The sequence below is a fragment of the Trachurus trachurus genome, assembly GCF_905171665.1.
Source record: "Trachurus trachurus genome assembly, chromosome: 11".
Taxonomy (NCBI): Eukaryota; Metazoa; Chordata; class Actinopteri; order Carangiformes; family Carangidae; genus Trachurus; species Trachurus trachurus.
In genome coordinates, this window is record NC_139904.1 from 18,045,977 (window position 1) to 18,069,409 (window position 23,433).

Here is a 23,433-nt window from a genome sequence, read left to right on the forward strand (position 1 = left end):
AGAAAACAACAACACCAACGAGTAGCCAAGAATCAGCTAGAATATTATCTGGCTGCTGAGTTAAACTTTATCCTCAAGATACAAGGAAGTGAAACGAAAAACATATGTAAATAGGGACTCTCGCACAGGGCTGGCTTCATAACAGAGGCACATGTCGTTCTGGTGAGGTCACAAACCAGTTTTTTGTTGTTACCATCTGCATCTCTCACACAGACTCTTGTGTATGCACATGTGGACACGGACGGGGCCTTGTCACGGCCTCCGCACAGCTGAAGCATCAACACGTAGTTGAAGCAGAAACAGCCCAAAAAAAAAAGTCACGTAAGGAAAATAAGGTGGATGAGCTTATACATATTATTCTACATTTCCAGGGAAGCGTGAAAAGGGGCTGTGGACACATAAGCTCTTTGAAATGTGAAGATCTGGGAACATTTCCTTTGTCACACTAATCCTGAAATGTATCTAATACCACACACCAAGTGCATTAATCTCTTGTTGAGAAATATCCAACAAAATATGGATTTTGCAGTGGGTGGCGGCATGTGGAGCTGATGTCAGAGGAGAAATAGAAGAAGAAAACTAAAAAGGGCTTAGTGGTTCATTGAAAACAGAGGTTTTTTGGATTTGCCTAATCTGTTGTATATTTATGTTCAACTTGAATGGCGTTTCAATAAAAGGCCTCTGGTGTGTACAGCACCTACAGCCCTCTTAATGATTGGTTGAGACAGCTGAATGATATGTTCACCATTTTAATAGTAAATCTCTATTGAAAGCCCATAGTAGATTCTAACATGTTCTGCCAAAAAAATACTCTTTGCATTGTATTGTATCAGCTTATTAGGGGGGTGTACCAACATGGGGGTGGTTTGTGACCCATTTTTATCAGTAAATAATATGTGGACATGCTAAATTGGGAGTGGATGAAAGGCTGTAGCAGCTCATCTAAAGTAAACAGAGGCAGCGTCAGGTGTTTCCTTTAAATAAACCCCCTATTGTAAATGTTTTAATTTGTGGAATCACATCCAACAGCTAATCTCAGTGCAGATTCTTATCTATTTATTTTCTCTGCTGACTCCCAGTGTGTGTTTTTTGGCCTTTGCTCTTCGCTTCCTTCGCATCCACTGTCAAACCCTGGCAGAGATGTTTTCCAGTGGCGTGTGCTGCTGTCAGGGCTGAATGACTTCTAAGCTGCGTGCTGAGAGCCAATGTCACGTTTCTCGGAGTCTCTCGCAGAAACATCTGCTACCGGTTTTTACTCCACTTGCCAAAACCCAATGACACAGAGTTCAGTTTGACACTCAAGTGCGCCTCAAATTTTTACTTTTATTTTCTGCTAGTTTAGATAGAATGAATAAAGAAGCAGGCCTGTGTACTGTGACACAGCCCATCTCACTTAAGAAATGGGTTTATCATGTTGAGAACAATTATATAATATTTAATTCAATAGACAAGATAAAGTAACACTTATGAGACAATGAGCTCAAAGCTCATCTCTGAAGACTTTCTTGTTCACTGAAAATGACCTTTGACCCACTTCTCTGCAGTTTGAGCTTGTTATTGTTATTTTTACACTTGCGCCTATTTAAGTGTAATCCATGCAGAAGCCAGGGCCAACTGAGAGAAACAAAGTGCTGCGCATTCAGCTTGATGTTGCCTCCTGGATGTAAATTTCTGGTTCATCACTTCAGAATTTCACATCGCGGCACTGCGCATATTTCCCTGATGGAAAAGATTCTCCTTCATCCTTCGTTACCTGAGTCACTTAGATAGAAAACAAATAGAATTTTTAAGTTCTTCTCATTTCAACTCATGCCAGGAGAGGAACATCAAAGATTCTCGACATCTTCAAGCATACCCGCTGCCATGTGGTTTTCACATCTGCTTGGCCCAATGACACACACTGTCAAGGGAGACACAGCTCGTCTAAATGTGTTTGATGGCAGCAAACCATCAGCTGGTAACCAAGTATGTGATAAAATAGTCCAGTCTGTGTGTGTGTGTGTGTGTGTGTGTGTGTGTGTGTGTGTGTGTGTGTGTGTGTGTGTGTGTGTGTGTGTGTGTGTGTGTGTGTGTGTGTGTGTGTGTGTGTGTGTGTGTGTGTGTGTGTGTGTGTGTGTGTGGTTCGGTGGGTGGGTGAGCATGTATGCAAAGTTTTAGATCGGTGTAAACAGTACCAGGGTGCACAATGTGCTCTATGCAGAGAATTTTAAGTAGGCTATGTCACACTCTTCATGTATGGTATTGTTATGGCTCTACTGGAGCAATGTACAAGACAGAGGCCACTAGAGGCTTAAAGGGATAGTTTAACATTTGGGCAAATTGGCCCATTGCCATAATCCCCATAGTCATAGCAGTAGGTTCGTTACCTTTATTTGTCGGTGTAAGCTATTTTTAGAACGGCGGAGCAGAGCCGTGAGCTGCTCAGAGCTACGCTATGGAGGCTAATGGGATTTCTTGGCTTCCCTCATCAAATACACAATCCAACAACTCCAAAACGCTTTCGTGGACAAGTTGTGACCTGCACATTCACCACATAGCGTGGTGAATGTGCAGGTCACAACTTGTCCACAAGATCGTTTTAGAGTTTTTGGATTTTTTATTTGATGAGTTTGATGAGGGAAGCCAAGAAATCCAATTTCCCTCTGTAGCGTAGCTCTGAGCAGCTCACGGCTCTGCTCCGCCGTTCTAAAAATAGCTTACACCAACAATTAAAGGTTACGAACCTACTGCTATGACTATAGCGATTATGGCAATGGGCCAATTTTCCAAAATGTTGAACTATCCCTTTAACATTCACTATACACCAAAAAGATGTTAAACCTTAAGCCCCATTGTTTTAGGCTATGTTTCTCTTGATCATGAGGGACAGCACTGAGCGTGTAGACTTACCTCTTTATCAAAGTAACTAAAACTATCCAATCAACACAAATCTAGAGCAGGTAGAAAACAAATTCTGGGAACAATTATCTGGCAAGTATGAATATTTATCAATTATGGTAGTAGTTATACTGTCAATATACTTGCATAATGACCAATGTATCCACAGCCATGCTACTGTGTGGCTGAAATAGGTACAGCTTGACAGTGCCAACATGTTGATATTTAATTAGTACAAATAGTTGTTAAGACTTTAAGTCAAAAGCCAGAGGGTCACCAAAGTCATTAGGATGCACATTATGGGAACCACACATATCATGATCCAGCCAGATAATTCAGTCTGGACCAAAGTAGTTTTTCTACGTCTCTAGAGCCACTCCATAAAATGGCTAAAAATGAGTGCATCATGTCATATGACCACAAAAGTAACAAACAAAGCGTTGAACTCTGCAGCCTACAGCGCCAAGAGCTGTTAGATATAGGTCAGCTACTGGACATAGAAGTTGAGCATTAAGTATGTTAGTTTAAACAGAGAGCATGACAACTGCTATACAAGCAGTAAAACCTGTGTGTGCATAAACAGATAGCTGTTGTTGCACTTTCACCCACTTCCTGCATCAGACTCTTACTCAGACGAACACCTGAGGTTCCAGCTGTCACTGAAACAAGCTGACACAGGATTCACAGGGAACAGAGAGTTCAAGTCAAACTGTTCTTTCCTTATCATTATAGACACTATAAAAGCCTTTAAGGGTCTGACTTTATTCAGTGCCTTGTTATCAGAGCAGTTCAGTGTGACGTGCACAAGGGGTTAAAGAGCAGTGGGTTTATAGCAGCTGTTTACCTCAGAGATGTTTAATATACTGAATTTATCAGTTATAAATTAATGAGACGTGAAGTTGTAACATCATTGTAAATCATTTTTATGGTGTTATTTTGTTTTTTGAAATAAAAGTCAATTAACTTTGATGCAAGACATCAGTTCAGACAATACAGATTCAGTTAAATTAAATGTCTCTTATTTCTTGTCTTTACTGAAATGGAAAGGCAAAGTTTATACTGAGACGCTTTAAAGGGTAAACCCCATTCCCTTTACTTCTTTGTTACAGGCCTGTAGTGCAGGAAATGAGGAAATCATGCAGATTCAGTTTTTACAGTTTTTATGCTTTCAGGGGGAAAACAATGCTACCTGCATAAACTGAACACAAAGAAACTCCAGTTAAAAACAATATAAACATGCTGTAAAGGTACTGGCAAACAGACACATAAATAGGCTATAACAAAGGCACATCTAGTTGCCAGGAAACACTTTAATGAGTTTTGACCCTGGCACTCCTGTGCTCTTTATGTTATCGGCTGTTTTCTGTAACTCTGCTGACATCTACTGGTCTGACTCTGTACTAACAGCTTTACATGGATTTTTTGTTGTTGTTGTTGTTGTTGTTGTTAATTCCCTTTATGAATAACAAATAGCTTGATCACACTTTTGTGAAGCTGGTCAGACCCATTCAATGATTTCACTACAACCGCTCGCCAGTTTAAGTGTAACATTTTTGTTTTTAAGTGAATTTTCTCTCATGTCAGTTGCAAATTTGTTTGCTCCTGAATCTACAGTAGCCTACTTGTGTAACATTTTAGAGTTTCAGTTTAGCCTTCTTATCTATATTACATAATACACAATACACATACACATAACATAAAAACACTACAGTTTGGAGGCAATATGTAAATGTAGATGCAGATTAGACACTGAGATCCAAACCACCTATCCATTCATTGGCTATACCTGTCTGATACGCTGGTTTACACATGGGGGGATGGGTGGGGCCCTCTTGCTGCTTTTGTCTGTCTTCCTGTGTCTCCACATCCCTCCCTCCCTCTCTCTGTTTTTCTACAGTCTCTCTGTCTCTGTCTCTGTGTCTCCCTCCCTCCCTCCTTCTCCCTCTCTGCCCTCTCTGCTGAACGTTTAGGGAGCAATGCCCCAACTGGACAGCAGGTGTGCTCTTAAGCACTGCAGCATGCAACCCACTGCAGTGCTGCCATGTGTGTGCGTGTTTGTGTTTAAGAGAGAGAGTGTGTGTATGTGTGTGTGTGTGTGTGTGTGTGTGTGTGTGTATGCGTCAGCAGCTGGGACAGCCTGCCTGGCGCGCCTGCCAGCTTGGCCACTGCTGCTCCTGCCACTCTGCAGAAGGAGAGGGGGGAGAGAGAGGACGGTGGAGGAGTGGAGGGAGAAAGAAAGCAAGGGGGACAGAGAGGCATAGGGAGAACGAGGGAGAGAGAAAGAGAAAGAGAGAGAGGAGTCCAGGCCCAAATAAAGCCATGGGGGCTGGGGCTGGGCTGGGCCCCCCTTTGCTATAAATACGCTGGCCGCCTGGAGGTTCGGGTTTGGTTGCTGGGGTTTGGGACCAGCGACCACCAACACTACTGCTGCTGCTGCTGCTGCTGCTGCTGCTGTCTTCCTCAGGGGAGTCTCCTCGGCATACTCTTCATCCTCATCCTGGTCATCAGTGTTCTGGACATTCAAGATGCCTCGAGTGGACGCAGACCTCAAGCTGGACTTTAAGGATGTCCTCTTCAGACCCAAGAGGAGCAGCCTGAAGAGCCGCTCAGAGGTTGGTGCAGTTAATTACCTGTGCTCTGATAATGTATTACGTCTATAGTTAAATCAGCCCACGGCCCCTCTCAGGAGGAGCGTAATCTGTTTACTGTTGCATTCAGGAAGTGCACTTTTGCTTATGCCTCTATTATGGGTGACGCGATAGAGACATGTTAACCATTTATATATAGGGGTGGATAGACGAGTGGGGGGTGGAGGGGTAGAGGCAGCAATCTGAGGCCTTCAGACCCTGTTTGCTTCTGACACCGACTGACTGAATTATGTCTTGGTATAGCTGAAGAGTGCAGCTCAGCTCAGTGTAATTCTATATTGTGTCTCCTCGTTGTCATGTGTTAGGCAGCAGGTGTACTCTGTTGTACTGCATGGGCATGTAACAGTGAAGTGACCTTCTTAAAGGACATAAAACAAGGTTAGCCTGTGCCAGACTGCAGCATAAACAAAAAGAGACTGCCAGCAGAAAAAAAAAGAAGACAATAAAAGGAAAAAGTCAGAGTCAGAGATGAAACTGAGCAATTATTGTCATTTTGAGGAGGTTATCGAGGCCACGCTGTGTCCAGCACACACTGACTTAGCCCTCTAAGACAAAAACAATCACCTCCTTGTTTATACTTCTAGCTTCCTTTGACTTAGCTCTGTGTCACTGGATCAGGGGACTGGTACCAACCCAAGATCCCAGCGCCCGCTGTGGTGGCACAAGATGGAAGGTGGAAGTGTGTGGGAGTGGGCTTTTGAGAGGTGGCGAGCAACATGAGACACCGGAGACTTCTGCGAAAACATTTTTAAAAATAGTACTGTGTGTGGTACAGTCAACCAGAGCACATTCCATACCCCACCACCACACACACATATCAGGATAACTGACAGATAACAGCTCAGACAACGGCAGCAGGTACTCCAGTGCAGAGCCTCTACACTTTATCCCTTATGTTGAACGTCTCAGCTCGATCTTTACATTACATCAAATCATCTTTTCTGTCCAGATATTAAGGTGCAGTGGGGGAATCTTACAGAAAACACCGAACAGTACTGAAATCATTTCAGATGTCTGTGGTCTGCACAAAGATGATTGACTGCAGCACACCGAGTGCTGCAGCCAAATCTAATGGCCCATGCACTCAGAAATCATCCATCTGTTGACATTCTGCCTGCCCTTGTTTGAGTTATTGCTGCGTTTAACAGGAGCAGAAAGCAAACCTGCCAAAGTTAAGCTCAGCAGACATCCACTAAGTCGTTTTCAGCAGAGACAAGGGGTATATGAACGTCAGGGAGGAAGAACTGCACCAGAAACACAAGGCTGCACCACTACACATACCATCTCTTCAGTTTTGACCCTAAGACGTTTTCTGATGTTTAGTCCACAATATATAAATATTCAGACCATTCATGTGTGTGTGTGTGTGGATAACTATCTGTATCAGCTTAGCCACGTGTTTTGAGACTCCCAACCTAAATCTGTAAAAACCAAACATCCAACACATCTCAAGGTGACACAAACTGAAACCTGATGAATGACTTTTCATGTCTGTTACTTGGAATAAGTTCAGTTCATGTGTCATATCGTGATTTACATGGTGACTAGACTGGAACATCCTGCTGAGTCAGTGTGTTGCTGGGGGACTGAAAGAAGACGCCTGTATTGATTTGCTGCAGCAAGAAAATGGATACACACGACTGGACGCTCCTCCCTCCTCATCTTTCCCATCTTTCACCACTTTCCCCTTTCTCTTGTCATTATGAGTTATAGTTGTTGTGGCTCTGGAGGTCACTGCACACACTCTGCTGTGAGCTGGACCGGATGTACATACACACCGTGGCTCAATTCCACAAAAGCATTCAACTCTATGGAACTTTTGGAATTAGCTCTATAAGTACTCATTTTTGAAGACTAGAAAGTAGCTTTAAACACAATTTTTAATCAGTTTTTGAATATAATTTGTATAGAACATCTGGAAACTACTCAGCAGCTATTAACAATCCAGTTGTTGTAACTCACTGGAAGAGCATTTATTTATAGTTGAGGGAATCTTAGCTATGACTCGCATCAGGACTACAGACAAATACTTTCCTGTAAAAGGAGCAGCTGGTGTGAGCGCTGCTTGTTTCATGTAGCTTATCACATTACAGCCACCAGCGCAGGGCTAAGCTAACCACTGGGTCTAAATGATTCAGTGCATCCCCATTATGAACACACACAGACTCAGAACATGAGCCCTGTGAGCTGAACATCTGCAGCGTCAGCATAGGGGGGAAAAATAAAATAAATTGCCGGCCACATTAATAAATCTGTGCATTGTTCATACAATAAATGTCCAGAATAACTTGTCCCATCACCCACAGGTGGACCTACAGAGGACCTTCACATTCCGCAACTCCAAACAGACCTACACTGGCATCCCCATCATTGCTGCCAACATGGACACCACAGGAACGTTTGAGATGGCACAGGTCCTTAGCAAAGTGAGTTAACACAACTTGGATGGTTGAGAAATAACTAGCAACATTGTCAGTGTGCGTGTGTGTGTGTGTGTGTGTGTGTGTGTGTGTGTGTGTGTGTGTGTGTGTGTGTGTGTGTGTGTGTGTGTGTGTGTGTGTGTGTGTGTGTGTGTGTGTGTGTGTGTGTGTGTGTGTGTTTGTCTTTCCACCAAGATTTCTGTATTTGACATAGGATCACAAAACAAAAGGCAGATGCTGTGAGGAGCCCTGCATGGGGAAAACATGAATTAGCAACCTTGTCCTAGAAGAAGTGAAACATCTGCTTGCTTTGTTTTCTTTTGTATGACTAGGGACATCAAAATGTCTGTAATCTTTATTTCAAAAGTCTGGAAAGAACTGAATGATTTAGATTTAGATTTAGTTTTTCACTGTGGCTTATAGGAGGAAATATCAAAAATAAAAACTCTTGTTGCTGTTGTTTTATGTATTCCTTCTGTTTGTCTGCCTCTGTAGCACACACTCTTCACGGCTATTCATAAACACTACTCTGTAGAAGACTGGAAAAACTTTGCTGCTAATCACCCAGAATGCTTAGAGGTAAGAACACTCTTTGACGGTTTTTTTATTTAAATAAGCAGCTTGTGTCTCAATACCAACACAGTAAGATGATTACACACGTTTTATTGATAAGGGGCCCTTTGCCCGATAAAGAATTCTCACTCCTCCTCCCAGCATGTAGCTGCCAGCTCAGGCAGTGGCACTGCAGATCTGGAGAGGCTGTGTGCCATCTTGGAAGCCGTCCCTGCCCTCAAGTACATTTGTCTGGATGTGGCCAACGGCTACTCTGAGTACTTTGTGGAGTTTGTTAAGACGGTCAGAGGAAAATTCCCCAAACACACCATCATGGTAAGTGAGAGAGTACGCCTGCCTTTGCCTGGCGGTTGAGTCTAATGGTATGTTATGTATCCAAGACTGTGTGTCTACCTCAGTGTGCTCCGATTTGCAGGCTGGTAATGTGGTAACGGGAGAGATGGTGGAGGAGCTCATCCTCTCCGGAGCTGACATCATCAAAGTGGGCATAGGTCCAGGTGGGTGGCTGAGAGTGTCTGCTGATTGTTGCCCTTTTAGCCAACACGGAACTTCCCAGACCTCACATACTACAAGTGGCCGGAGCTGAGGCGAGAGATGAGCCAGAGGCAAAGAGACAAGCTGTTAGGATGATTTAACTTCAAATTGTGCTTGAACCTTAAACAGATTTAAGGTTTCTCCTTTTGGTGTGACTTAACTCGTATAAATGTTGAACAGTGGATCGCCTGGTTTCTAGTATACTTCTTAATGAATAGACTCAGAGTGCCTCTTGCTATCTATACATTACAGAGTCACTGTTTTCATTCAACCACTGAAGGACTTCTCGAGTTGCTGTAAAAAGACTAGAACATTTACAAGGTACTTAGCCTTTGTTAAAGCAGCAGAATGGAGAATTTAATAAAGCATTTTAAAATTGCTCAGTCTCCCAGTGAGCACCAGGCAAATTTCCTTGGCATTTACATACTTCTATTAAATAGCTAGTGCTACATGAGGCAGAAAATGTTATAGATCATCTGGTGCTAGTTTCTCCCACTTTGTCCCAGACAGCAGCAGCAGCAGCAGCAATCACACACAGATGATGATAGTTACATGAATATGGACTTAGTATGTGTTGTGAACTGTGTCTTGCAGGTTCTGTGTGCACAACAAGGATCAAGACAGGAGTGGGCTACCCACAGCTCAGTGCTGTTATTGAATGTGCAGACTCAGCCCATGGACTCAAAGGACACATTATCTCTGTAAGTCCCGAATAAGGTACAACAGAAAATAAGGGGTAGACTGAGTTACTGAGGTTAGTATTACCTGCAACACTGGTGGGTAACAGTCCAACAAAAATGTCATTAGTCATGGTCAAATTAGACTGATATGTATCGACAAAATATCTTTCCATCCCATCAATCCAGAATACACAAGGTAGTAGCAAACAAATAATAAACAAGGACACAGATCTGTGTGGTTAAAAATATAGCCTGAGAAATGTTATCTTTGATTTAATGTAAATAGTTGTAATATTTTCTAACATTACAGTAAAGAACATGAATGGACATATTTTTAGGTCATTTATCAACAGGAACCTAGAAATACAATGTTGATACCAATAGTAATACTGGGCTGTAGCCACTAGGGGGCATCCTCAGTCTTCACAGACTGGTCAAATGAACACTGAAGAAGCTTGACTTCTGACCTGTGATTTCATAGTTCAAAAGCAGGTGAATGATTCATGTGTATTTTTGTTCTCTACAGGATGGTGGCTGCAGTTGCCCAGGAGATGTAGCTAAGGCCTTTGGTAAGACACACACATTCACATTCACACTTCCTGTGCTTTTTGTTGTTGTTGTTTCCACTGTAAGTCTCAGATTCAGTGTTACAGATCTAACCACCTCCACTTCTCTACCTTTTCGCTCCTCAGGTGCAGGGGCTGACTTTGTGATGATGGGAGGAATGCTGGCAGGCCACGACCAGTGCATCGGGGAGGTCATCGAGAAGAACGGCAAGATGTACAAACTCTTCTACGGGATGAGCTCTGACACGGCCATGAAGAAATATGTGGGTGGAGTTGCTGAGTACAGGTGAGAGACTGAGAATTCATAATCTGGACAAAGAGAATAGTGCATAACTGAAAAAATAAATAATATTTTTAATCTGTTTGGCTCTCAGGGCCTCTGAAGGGAGGACAGTGGAGGTCCCCTACAGGGGAGATGTGGAGAACACCATCCGTGACGTGATGGGGGGACTTCGCTCCACCTGCACCTATGTGGGCGCTGCCAAGCTCAAAGAGCTGAGCCGGAGAACCACCTTCATCCGTGTCACACAACAGTCGAGCCAAATGTTCATTTAGTGGGGTGTATGCTTCCACACATATCACACACACACACACACAGGCTGCATAATCATACACATCATGCATGTGTTATGCAGATTCTAAATGTTCAATGGTGGGACATGGGTGTGACATATTCAGGAGGAAACCCACTCTCTCACACACACACGATCACCCAACCTGTTTCTCTCAGGATATCTTCTGTCAGAAAACTGTTATTTTCCTGCAGGTTGTGATTAAAGGCAACTCAAAGTTTGACTTGAAACATTCTCCCAGAGGCATTGCAGCGCTCCAGTCGACTTAATCCCACAGCGAGTGCGTTTACATGCTACACAGACATGATAATAGGCTACTGATTTAATTTTTGAATGGGCAATGTGCGAATGCCATGCTCCAGTTGTAAACAGTCTGGATAAATCATTCCCAGTTCTGGGAAATGGGAGTAGGAGAGCAAGACTACTGAGGCATGTGCACTTCAGATCTAATCTTTCTAAACACTCTTTTAACTTGTGTATTTCTACATAAACAGCACATCAAGAATGTGAGCTACGTGAAACACATCCTATGTAAACACACTCAGCAGGGGGGAGAGTGATGATCCTGCTGAGAACATTTTTGACTGAATGCGGAAAAATCAATATGCAAGTACCGGAGCTGATGTGGCCCTTTAATTGTCACTGGAGAAATCTTGTCGCAATAAACTGCATGCAGAACCCTCTGCTAATATCCTCACTGATGTCGATCCTTCTGTGAAGCTTCTCCATAACATGACAATCACAATGACATACAGCTGATGTACCTGCACTTTACATTTCCTTCATGCCTGCACACAACAAGGACATGAAGAAAACACGACTTGTGTATTTGAGATGGAACACTCTACTGTGTGTCTGTGTTCGAGTTTAGTCGCATCTGAGTCTTCTTCCTTGATTCCACTGTGCTTGACATTTTAAAATCAAGGACGTCTCAAGATGTGTGCCCTTCCCTGCATTAAAGAACAGCTCTCTTGTGCTTTAAATAAGCAAATTCAGGGAAAGGTCAAGTAAAGCAAAGACACAACTGAATCAACACAGTAAAAGAAAACTGCAAGTGTGAAATACAAACTAGACTTTAAACAACACAGTTATTTCAAACGAAAACACAAAATGGAGGTAATAAAAGCAAATAATCAGCTGATGATCGTTGTGTCTCCTCTCTCTGGTTTGCAAACTTTGGATCTATTTGAATGTGCACCTTTGGAGAGTGGATGCAGTAAAGTTTAGGTCACACATTAAATACAGTGTTGCTGTGCAGCTAATGACTTGCTTTAGAGAACGATGGTGAGACACTGAAACACCAGAAGTTCTTGGATTTGCTGCTCCACATGTACTGAGCTCCAAACACAAACCAAACAAAATCATTACTAAAACCTGGTGTTTACATATCCACTGCAATCATTTTCAAACTACATTCTGCATATGTCCACAATATCCGCCTTTACATCACACTCAACATTTGTATCTGTATGATTTCATTACTCCAGTGGAAAATGACTTGAGTTTCTTGGAGCTGTTCAGAATGATAAAATACAGATGTGCTGTTTTCTTGCACTCGAGTGGCCAATATATCCTCAGCGAGGCCAAGAGATTTATTTTCTCAGCACAAATTTTCATGTACATAACTATACATTTGAGAGCAACACAGAATTTCCATGACATTTGAGCTTTTCCAACCATTGTTCCCCTCAAGGTTGACGACACAGCAACGGTTTGTTATGCAGCCTGTTATTCACTAGAGGGGGCTGTTGTTTGCTCAGCTTCAGCCCTCAAACAAATGGAGAAAAAATCTCATAGTTAATAAGAGATAGGTTGTGAAATGAGATGGGCTTTCACCCATATCATAATGTGGTGCTGTGAAAGGGCATGCTGGGGTGTACGTTGGTGTTGGTGCACAAATAAAGACACTGTTGCCCATTTTCTTCCAGATATGTCAAGGTTTCATTTTCTTTTTTCAAAGAGGTGCATTTGTACAGTTGTCAAATACATACACCAACAGGGTTTCTCCATTGCTATAGAGGAAAGGGGTTGTGAGACACAGGGACTTGGTGAGTACAATATAGTACAAACAAGTTGGCTGGGAACTGCTGCAGCTCCCTGCAGGCCAGACTGTCCGTGCAGGTCTGTGTTGATGTCCGCTCTCTGCCACCATCCCATCGGCCACAGAGTTTCAGTTCGGTGCTTGGTGTTACGGAGATAGCAGAGAAAACATAAAGACAGCCTGGGGCTGAATGTTCAGAACAGGGGGAGGAATCAACTGAGCCACAGCTGACAGATAAGCTCCGCCCCCTCCTTGGCAGTGGGCAGGGTCAGAGGTCACGAAGCGTACAGCCTGTTCCCTGCTGAAGTGTTTGTTGCCTTGCACAGAGAGGCAGACTAAAGACGTTCAGTACACTGAAGAGAAATCCAAGCCATCTCCAGCATAATACACAGAATATAATAATAATAATTCATAGTTAATTGTCAATAATGACATTAGTTAATCATATCAAATTATATGTAATAAATGTACATATCTTATAACCCATATCAAACAGCCCACTTTGTAAATTGATTGGGGTGAAACTAAACTGTTACGTGGGCCTCTACAAGTTTTTTTTTTTTTTTTCTTTCTGCCTGAGTTGGTTATCCAGCGCTATGGACATTGACGAGACATCATACAAAAAAGAGAAAAAAAAAAGAAAGAATGAAAAATAAAGGAATCCTGATCGAATTCTGTTCACTTTTAAAACACGACAAAGTGCCAAAAAACACATCCTTTTTGCAAAATTAAAGTACAAACATCAAGAAACAAAGAGCACACATGCCTTTTTTTTCTGATCGATAAGTCAAAGCTCACACACCAACATTCATTTTTATTTGTCAAGTTGTGCAAGAAGCCAATTAAAAAAAAAGACATTAGCAGTGTTCCTCCAGTGAGGAAGCTTGTCATAAAAACTAAACAATGACACATTCTCTACATAGTTTTAAGTCCCCTGACATTATATTGAGTGCTACAAGGAGACCAAAAACACAGAAAAAGCTCCTGCACCAAGGATAATGCAACGACGAAGGCGACAACAAAGCAAAAAAAAAGAAAAAAAAAGGGTTTGTATGCACTGTTTTCACACCACAACCACACCGAGCTGTGCCGAGGTTCTGACAAACATTATCTGCCAAATTAGGAGTCAAAAAAATTTTGCGAAGACAAAACAAAACCCAATGAACAGCACAGTCCTGGTTAGGCGGTAAGTGTGGAAAAGACTCCAAACAAACCCGACACAACAAAAGAAGGGATGCATTCCATGAGAAAAGGTTTTCCTAGTAGAAAAGAACCAAGGAATCACCTAACACCTCGGCCCGTTGGACCCAAGAACGCGCCGGGCGCCAAGCGAGATGGAGCACAGACAGATGAACACAAGGTTTACGGCAAGGTGATGTGCAAAAACTTAAACTGAGCCATCTCTCTGTTTTCATCCTTATTCACCCATTTTTTTTCACTCTCATTCTCTCTGTCTGTTTTGAATGAATGTTACCCCTAGGGAAGGTATCGGTCTGAGACAGAGGGGTTAGACCAAGCCCATCCTAGGATTAGAAAGTGCTGAAACATTATCAAGTCTTTTACATCTACTTACATGTGCATCTCTGTTGGTTGGTAGTTTCGTTTTTTTGTTTTTTTTTGTTTTTGATTTTTTTTTTTACAAAAAAAGTGGTCCCCACTAGCAATGAGGTTTCTTTTTTTTTCTGTGGGTCTCACCGTGAACCATCGAGGGTCAGGGTTTATGATCTCACAGACAATTAGAGGAGAAAATGCTCCGTTACGCGCACACACACACACTCATACACACCTCAACACCTGGTGTACATAAGCACACATACTACACACATGACACATGGTGCAGACACACACACACACACACACACACACACACACACACACACACACACACACACACACACACACACACACACACACACACATACATACATACATAAGAGACGTGACAGTCTCCCACACACTCAAATTTAGGAAGGCCGCAAGGATAGAAGGGAAAGAGAGGTACGGACAAACTCTCCATTGGTTTTGTTTCTGTTCGCAAACATCCTGACTTGTTTTACAGATGTGACACACATCAGCAGACAGTAAAATACACAAGCCATTAACAAGGATGAGACACTGGAGAAAGACTATGCTACATACACTTGGCACAGCAATAGGGGAGGGGACAAAAACTAAGTATTGCACATTGTGGTAGATTTCAAGGGTTGGAACAAAAAAAGGTTCAACTTGGGTCATCTTAACAAAATTAAAACTACACCTAACCCTCATACGTTGTTGCTGTGAGGTGCCGTTCCCTCTCCTGCATTCAGAATGTGTCTACATGTCAGATTGCTTTAGTTTCAAAGTCTATTATTAAGCATGCATTTCCACTGAACTACTATAAACACACAGACCTGTATAAGCTAAGACCGAATATCAAAAGATGTCATGAGGGGAACAGACAGTCCAGGCCAGCCCTGCGATATCCAGGCCAGGCCACACTGAAAGGTAGCTGACGGTTGTTGAGGGTTAATCGATTGCTTTGCCTCAGGAGGAGGTGCTTGTGAGGCTGGCTGGCTATGACTGGGTACCTGAAACAAAGTTAGCGAGGTCACTACGGGAATCATGGCAACAAGGCAGGCCTGGGCCGAGTCGAGATGTCTGCTGGTTACTTCGGGTGCGTGTGACACGTGACATTAGCTCACCTCTAGCGTAACAACAGAGTTTCTGACTCTGACCGGTTCGGGGACAGAGGAGGAGGAGGAGGAGGTTCTGGGGGTTATGACCAGTTACTGCATATATGAGACACTTCCCTGAAAACTAGCAACTGCTGTTGCAAACTGCAATTTGTCTTCTTCTTAATGATTAAGGGAAATAGTGTTAACTGAAACAAAGTGTTTCATGTTTATTCGCTTCTAAAAACTTTTTTCTTGTATATGACAAAATTGTGTTTTCACTATGGTCAGAGAGGAGGAGTTTTTGGTTGTAATGCTAGAGGATTATTATTAGTATTGTTTATTGCAGAGAATTTCAGTGGAATTACTCGGCGAGCATATGAGTGTGTGTGAGTGTGTGTGTGTGATGAGAGTGCCTGAATATTGTCATACTATTGCTTTCTTACGTAACCAAAGCAACGACAGCATCACTTGCCTTTGGCTCATTAAGTCTTTTGTTTTATTTTGTTGTGTTACCTGACCGACAGTAAAAGTTTGGATGGTTTGAGTGGCTGACAGGTTTGTTTACATGTTGTGATTTTGCTTTTTTTTTCTCCATTTATTGGGACGGGGGGCTTGACAAGAAAGAAATAGGACAAGTACTTACATTAAAACACACACACACACACACACACAGACTGCAAAACAGGCATACACACATACTACTAATAGATGTTTCCATAGAAAAAAGAAGAAATGAAAATGCACTGCTGTGGTGATGTTGATCTGAGAAACCCTGTTTTATTATAAAAAATAAAGCATTTTCAAATCTCACATGGGGTCTACTCATTCACTCACCATCACCATCCATCTGCCCATTGATTCAGCCACCTACTGATCCATTCTGAGCACACATGCATCCTGCCATCACCCTGCTCAACTCCCACCACCTGAAACAGTGCTGCCCCCTGCACAGTTAGAACTTACTGCTCTGTATTCTCTTTTTTCTTTTTTTCAAGGGGGGGTGGGATGAAAATACAACCGATCCACTTTACTGCGGAGGTTATTACTGTGACAACACCCAAATACAGAGGCTGAGTAGAAAACTCAGCAGATGTGCCTGCAGGAAGTCACCACTTCTCCACACAACGTAAATCAAAGCGCAGTGCGTGATCATAGTGTAGTGTTGCATGCAGCATGAGAGAAACACTGACATGTGACATGGCACCCTAGCATCATGATGCATTTGAAAACAACCAATCTCATTTTGTTTTTCTGAATATATATCAAACTCGGGCAAAGAACAGGACTTAAATTTTCATGATTTAAGAACCTGAAATAACGTTCACTTGGACAAGTGAGAGCTCTGAATGTTGGGGTCTACCCAGCAAGCACATCTGTTGAGGTAACTGCTACATCTTAGCAAATTAGGGTTTCAGCTGGCTGACAGCACAGGCCGTGTTCAAAAGTGAACCCTAGTCCCTACACCCTGCACACCCCGGTCTCAACGGCAGGGAGAGAGTCTCCTTGAGACACACACTACAAATGGTTCATCTTCAAACAAATTCAGTAGGCAGGCACATGTTATAATTCAGCTATGCTCATGTTGGGAGAAACTCAATGTAATTTGACCTTAACTGCACTGATGGCAGAAACCTTTTTTCCCTCTAATATGTGATAAGTGCCTGTTGAGGAACTAAAGAAAAAAAAAGAAAAAAAAGAAAACCCTGGTCTCCTCCAGTGTGTTACACGGTCTAGGGCTCCTTTCAGGACAGGGCCGTCAAAAATCATGTCTCCACCTAACTCCCTCCTCCTGATGTGCAAAATGCAAGATTCTCTTAAGTAAAAGACTCCAAGTAGAAACACTGGACATTTAGCATTGTCTATATATCAAATGACTATATCCTTTTCCTATACACAGTATACATATACTCATACACAAACTCACACACATACACAAACACACCACAGAGCACTTTTCTGTACATCTGTACTGTTAGCAGTGTGCATTAATCCAATGTTAGTCCACTAGTGTCTTTGCAGTAGGGACAGTATGCACCAAAGAACATCTGCATTCATCGAAATGCTTACCAGCAAATACAGTACATATTATAGGTCATTGAGTCTTAGGGATGGTCTTAACTGTTTTGTGTTTGTGTAAGCATGCGTGTGTATGGACAGAAACAGACCAGCATCATGCACACTCGAGCATACACGCATACATTACAAATATATGACACCCTTCAAAATTTCTGGCACGAGCTTCTGATCGTTGCTCTCAGTCTTTTAGAGAATATCAGTGGGATATTCCAAAGCCTTCTCCTCGTTTCTCTTCTCGTGCCAGATCCTAAACTTTCAAAACACATTCCAATACTTTTCCCTAACTTTTGTGTGGCTGACCGGCTGTAGAAGCAAACATGCTAAAAACCATCAAATTTCCAATTCCTTTTTTTTTTAACCATCTACTAATTAAAATTTCCTCCAATACTTGTCACATTCATCCCTTTCTTTGTGATCCCATGGCACTTCCGCTCCCACGTTACCAAACAACCCCATCACTCTTCCAAAAGTTTCATCTTTCCAAAGTGCTGTTGCTACTTTCTACCCTTGTCTAAATAAAAAAAATCTAAAAACATACAGTACTGCGTAAATAAAGAGATTAAAAAAAAAAAATGTCGGCTGTATGGTGAGTGTGACAGGTGTGTTAAGTGCTTTGAAACATCCTGACCCTCTCAGAGCTGACATGCAGACTCTCTAGGTTCCTCTCACAAAGCCTTTCTGGAAAAAATATAAAGTAATTCATCAAAAAACAAGGAGGATTGTATGTAGTCATCCTCTTTAACATTTTCTCAAAGTGAAGTTCGCCAACCCAGTGTGTTTTCACTTGTATGCATGTATGTATTAGGTTAGGGTATCTCACATTTATACATTAACATTGACCCACCTAGGTTCAGTCTAGGACTAAATGACCCCTGATTAAGGTTTTTGATAATCATTGAAAACAAATAACTGCAGAGAAAGAAGACAAGGGGTTTAAGAAAAAAAAATTAAAAGAAAAATACAAAAGATGAAAGTAAAGACTCCACTGTCATCAAACTGAACAGAGTAAGTGTTGTTCCCTCTCTCGTGTGGCACACTGGCACTACTTGATGACATCACAAATCGGGTCTGACGCATTCTGATGACACTGTGAGCAACGCATAACGCTAAAGACATGGAGAATGGCATTTTCCCAGCACCCTCTCTGATTAAGCATATGAAAAATTGAATGATTTATCCACAAATCCTCCATGCTCAGGATCAGCTGACATTTTATTACTCCTGTGGCTCAGTGTAAAACCACTGGCATGGCAAGATGTGGTGGGAAAAGAGTTTCCATCCAGGCAGCCTCACTAGCAGTGCACAGAGAGTGAAATCACCGTCGAGGAGCTAACCATGCACTAATTCAATTTGAAATTTACACAATGTGTAAAGTGCAGCCAGCCAAGCAGAGTCATCAGGCGTTGCTCCGGTGTGCCACACAGCCACCAATTAACATTTAGCACACTTCACCACTCCCTCACCGTAAGCTATCTCATGAAAACCACCAAAACGGCATTGATTGCTTGTGTGATATCAAATATCCACCTATAAAAATGTGTTATAAACTACATGGACTTTAATGTAAGGTGATACCATGTAGGGTAAAATTTACCTCTACAGTACAGTATTCAAGATAGAAAAATAAAAACAGAAAACAAAACTTTAAAACCGAGACAAATGAAACATTAATGTGGGCATTCATGTTTTTTTTCTTTGTAGAATCCTTTTTTTGTTGTTGTTTTTCTCTCTCCAAATCCCTAGGGTTATTGACAGTCCTGCCTTCACTTGCCAATATTTGACCTTCCCTCGATGCTGACTTTCACCTCATGAGGGATGAAGGAAGGTTTGGGCAGGGTCAAAGGTGGCTCCTCTTCTGATTTTTCTACTTTTCGACCTTCAGGGGCAGACCACCTCCGCTTCCTACCTCCTGATGGCTTACCAGAGCCAGCTTCCGCGCCGCTGGCAACCTGACCTTTAGAAAGTGACCCTCTTTCCCCAAACATGAGATCTCCGTTTTCCACATTGTTTCCCCCTCCACTCCCACCGCTGCCACGCTGGCTGATGCCATTTTCCCGCTCGCTGTGCCGGGAGCCTCCACTGCAGCTTTGGGGAGCGTCTGAGACGGCTCTGGGGGGTTTGAGGTGCCCGTGGCTGGAGGCTGGGACAGAGGCCGGGGCAGCCAGCTCCAGGGGCTGAGACTTCTTCAGAGATCCATTCCTCAGGTTCTTGAGGGTGAGTGAAATACACACATCGCCCACGGAAAGCTTGGTGCAAGGCAGCTCCAGGAGCTGGGTGGTCCGGTCCGGGCAGCATGAAGACCAGCCTTGACCAAAGACGAAGAAGGGGTACTCCACCAAGACCTCCACACTCACCTGGAGGAGGAGGAAAGAGGGAGGAGGGGAGGGAGGACGTCAACACAACGACTCTGCAGTACAAAATCTTTTAAAGAAGTTTATGATGTCAGTCTGTGTTTCACAATAAAGTTACACCATAACTCTTTCAAGTACTCTTCCTCAGAACTAGGCTCAGGGGTAACTTGACTTATAAAGATGTTTACCAGGCAGAGAAGATTTAATGGAAGAAGTTGCAGTCAAGCAGTTTTTTGCCTTCATAAGACGGCAGGCAGCAGGAAAGCTGGAGCTGACAGGAAATAAAGAACCCAAAACAGGGGATGGACTGCAACCAAGGTCCCTGACCAGACTGGAGCTGGGGACATCACGGTCACATGGCCAGTGCCCTAAATCCCTGGGACATGAGGACGTCCCTTAAGGAAAGTTTCAAAGGATTTAAAGTAAGCAGTAGTCTTTGGAAAGGAAATGGTGACTGAGGCCCTGACAAGGACTGAGTGAAAGGATCTCTGGAATAACAAAGGTTAAAAAAATACAGTGGTTGAAAAGTGCAACACATAAATTAGTCTCTAAAGTGATCGAGGCGTCATGTTGACCCTGACCATTTTATAAGCCCGTCTACCATTCACCCAGTCCAATCAGGGACCTCTGTTGCACATCACTGCTCTCTCTCTCTCTTTATTTCCTGTCATCTCTGTGCTGTCTAATAAAGTGCCAAAACACCCTCAAATCATGTGAAAAACCGCGGTTTCATAAACTCAATCAATCCTGTGTGAGAAGAAGCAATCATGAAAGAAAGGTTAAAAGCATCACAAACGCATTCAGAATTGTCAGTGCTTTGGAGCGGCGGCACAGCTTGACTCCTGAAACCCTCAAGTCTTTCAAGGTAATTTGGTAGCATTTGTCATTCTCTCAGTATTATTAAAACGTTAAATTTATCAAATTTTGAAATGTATCTCAAGTGAAAGTCTAGAGCACTATTTCAATATAATGTAATACAATATGTAAATACAATGTCCAAAAATGACAGAGACACATCATTGTCCAAACAGAGACAATCATTTATGTAATATCTCAAACTCTGATGGTTATACTCAGCATAAAGTCACAGCTGGACATTGTTGGCACAGGTAGCTGGATGCCTTGGTAACCATAGGGACAACATTTTAAAAGAAAACATCAACACTAAAATTAAGGCGTTGTAACATTTTCAACACAAGGCGACGTCAGAGGCGTTGGATGCTGCTGCTTTTAGCAATGACCAAGGTCTGTACTGTCATTTATGTGTGACAGAAGAGGGACATGACAGATAGAAGCAGAGGAGGCTTTGAGAAATGATGGGCAGAGCGAGGGAGAAAATAAACCTGATGAGAAAGAAGATTAAGTGAGAGAAGCTCGTAGAGAGAATAAGGTGGGAGTGAAGGAAGTTACTGAGATGGAGATGAAAAGGCGAGTTTACAAAGGGAGGGTGGGTTGAACAAGAAGAGGAGAGAGGAAGTGAGCATGAACGAGAACAATGTCAAGAACGATACAAGTGCGAGAGACGCATCAAACGCTCTCAAAGCAAGCGTCAGGTAATATTTTCCCTCCCGTATTATATAATTTTTGACTTCTCAGAGTAAGTCCTCTGAGTGTGGACTCAAAGCTGCTACCACCTTTCAGAAAAAAACAGTAAGGCGCCACTGAGGGAGTACAAGAGAGGAGGATAAGTCTTTGAAAGATGGTCAGCTTTTATGGGGTACGCTATCAAAGAGCAGCCGGGGGTGGGAGAGATGGTTAGAGATGTGCAGTGTGGGCGGACGAGTCACAGCTTGGACAGATGAAATAGATTAACTGGCTTTAACGTACACCCTCAAAGACTGCGAGAAGGGTGTGTGTGTGTGTGTTTGAAGGAGCTGGAGAGAACCACAGACAGAAAACAGAAAGGTAAATTGTTTTGTGTCAGATGTTAGGAGATTACAGAGAGATCACAGTTATAACAGAGAGAGCTTTCTATGTGACCTTTCAAACTTTTCAGAACATTAAACTTTATCTGGAAATAAAAATGACTAACAGTATGCTTCTACCTTTTAGAGGGTTAGGGTTAAAACTCAACCTGGGTATTTTACAGGAAGACACTTGAATGACGCTCTGATTGCATGAAGAAATGTAATTACTAGGCATGTGTCAAACATGGAAATGATTATATGTAGGAGTGAAATGTCACGTACGCATTCCCACTGAATGAATACTTAATAAAAAACCTGACGAGTAGACTGTGACATGCAACTCTTTGAACAGGAGTCTTTGAAGATTGTACTCAGAACATGTTTGTTACATGACTGTCATACCATCACATTGAGCTTAATAACAAAGGAAGAGTCCTGTGAGATTCGAGATAACAGTGATTAATATGGGAGCAGCTCCACTGTCGTCATTTCATATTAGTAAATATACACAAAATGCTTCTGTTAAAAGTCACCCTCAACACTCACAGTGGAAAACTACAACTAGGATTTAGTTTGGCACTGGATTCAACTGTATTTTCTACAAACATTGCTAAAAGGCTTAAAGCAACACTTACCTTTCTGGAAATTGTACACCTTTCTTTGTTTAAGTTAAAATGCCACTAAGCTGATGGCACACTAAATAAGAGAAATCCACCAGGGATAGAAACTCATCATTATTCCATTCATTCTGAGAAAAGTCTGACCAATCATTTCCTTCGGTCTGAATGAAATGATTGGACGAGTATCCTCAACTTATGGAACCGCTCGTGCACTCCTCTCTACCCCTGACAAGGATATGAACTGTTTTGTAAAAGAGACTGACAAATACAAGGTTTGAGCACGGGGCAGTAAACCTCACTCTACTCACTGGTGTGATTATTGTCCACTCCTATAATACTTCATGGTGGCAGGCTGGCAGCTGTAATGATGAAAACGTTCATGAACGCCAGATATAAGCCTCCACATGCCCAACGATGTTCAATATATGACAACGCAGGATCCATTTGCTAACAGTTATTGTGAGCTCTGTAATAGAGTCCTCAATAGGCCTGAAAATTAAAACCTGACCCACAGGTGGTGAAGCCCAGACCCGACGCAGCCCGACTCACTGGCATTAATTCTCGACCTGAACCCGGCCAAGAAAGGAAGACCCCACCCAACCCGAGTCCTAGGTATATAGTCCTATGGTATATTCTTCGGGAGGAAGAGGTGGGTGGGACTTTGGAGGGAGGTGGAGTTGTTGATGTTCACATTTTTTAAGTGCTGTGTGAAATGCCAGAAAGGAAAGAGCGGCTTTTTCTTGTTGATATTCAGATTGATACAGTTGGAAACATCTAGCAGCAAATTAGCTTCGCTTACTATAAAGACAAAAGGCAGTGCAAGGCAGACCACCTAATTAGCATAAATTAACACAATATATCTTGTTTGTTTAATCTGCACAAAAGTCACAGTGTAAAAGCAACATTTCTAG

General features: G+C 42.5%; 2 protein-coding genes across 7 annotated transcripts in view; one reads left to right on the forward strand and one right to left on the reverse strand.

The window, feature by feature from the left end:
• The window catches only part of gmpr (guanosine monophosphate reductase), a 65,751-nt gene extending 54,184 nt beyond the window's left edge, over positions 1-11,567 (forward strand). The window contains exons 2-10 of one of the 2 annotated variants that reach the window (XM_083982553.1): positions 5,153-5,489; positions 7,832-7,951; positions 8,441-8,524; positions 8,660-8,833; positions 8,934-9,015; positions 9,647-9,753; positions 10,259-10,301; positions 10,425-10,584; positions 10,673-11,567. In XM_083982553.1, the coding sequence (XP_083838679.1) occupies positions 5,403-5,489; positions 7,832-7,951; positions 8,441-8,524; positions 8,660-8,833; positions 8,934-9,015; positions 9,647-9,753; positions 10,259-10,301; positions 10,425-10,584; positions 10,673-10,853 (1,038 nt within the window). In that variant the 5' untranslated portion in view covers positions 5,153-5,402 and the 3' untranslated portion in view covers positions 10,854-11,567. Of the gene's footprint in view, positions 1-5,066; positions 5,490-7,831; positions 7,952-8,440; positions 8,525-8,659; positions 8,834-8,933; positions 9,016-9,646; positions 9,754-10,258; positions 10,302-10,424; positions 10,585-10,672 lie in introns of those variants that run through there. The other variant, XM_083982552.1, reaches the window with a different exon arrangement.
• A 279-nt stretch (positions 11,568-11,846) lies between these two features.
• The window catches only part of atxn1a (ataxin 1a), a 98,600-nt gene continuing 87,013 nt past the window's right edge, over positions 11,847-23,433 (reverse strand). For all 5 annotated transcript variants that reach the window (XM_083982549.1, XM_083982546.1, XM_083982547.1 and 2 more), the window contains one exon: positions 11,847-19,998. In XM_083982549.1, the coding sequence (XP_083838675.1) occupies positions 19,408-19,998 (591 nt within the window). In that variant the 3' untranslated portion in view covers positions 11,847-19,407. The remainder of the gene's footprint in view (positions 19,999-23,433) is intronic.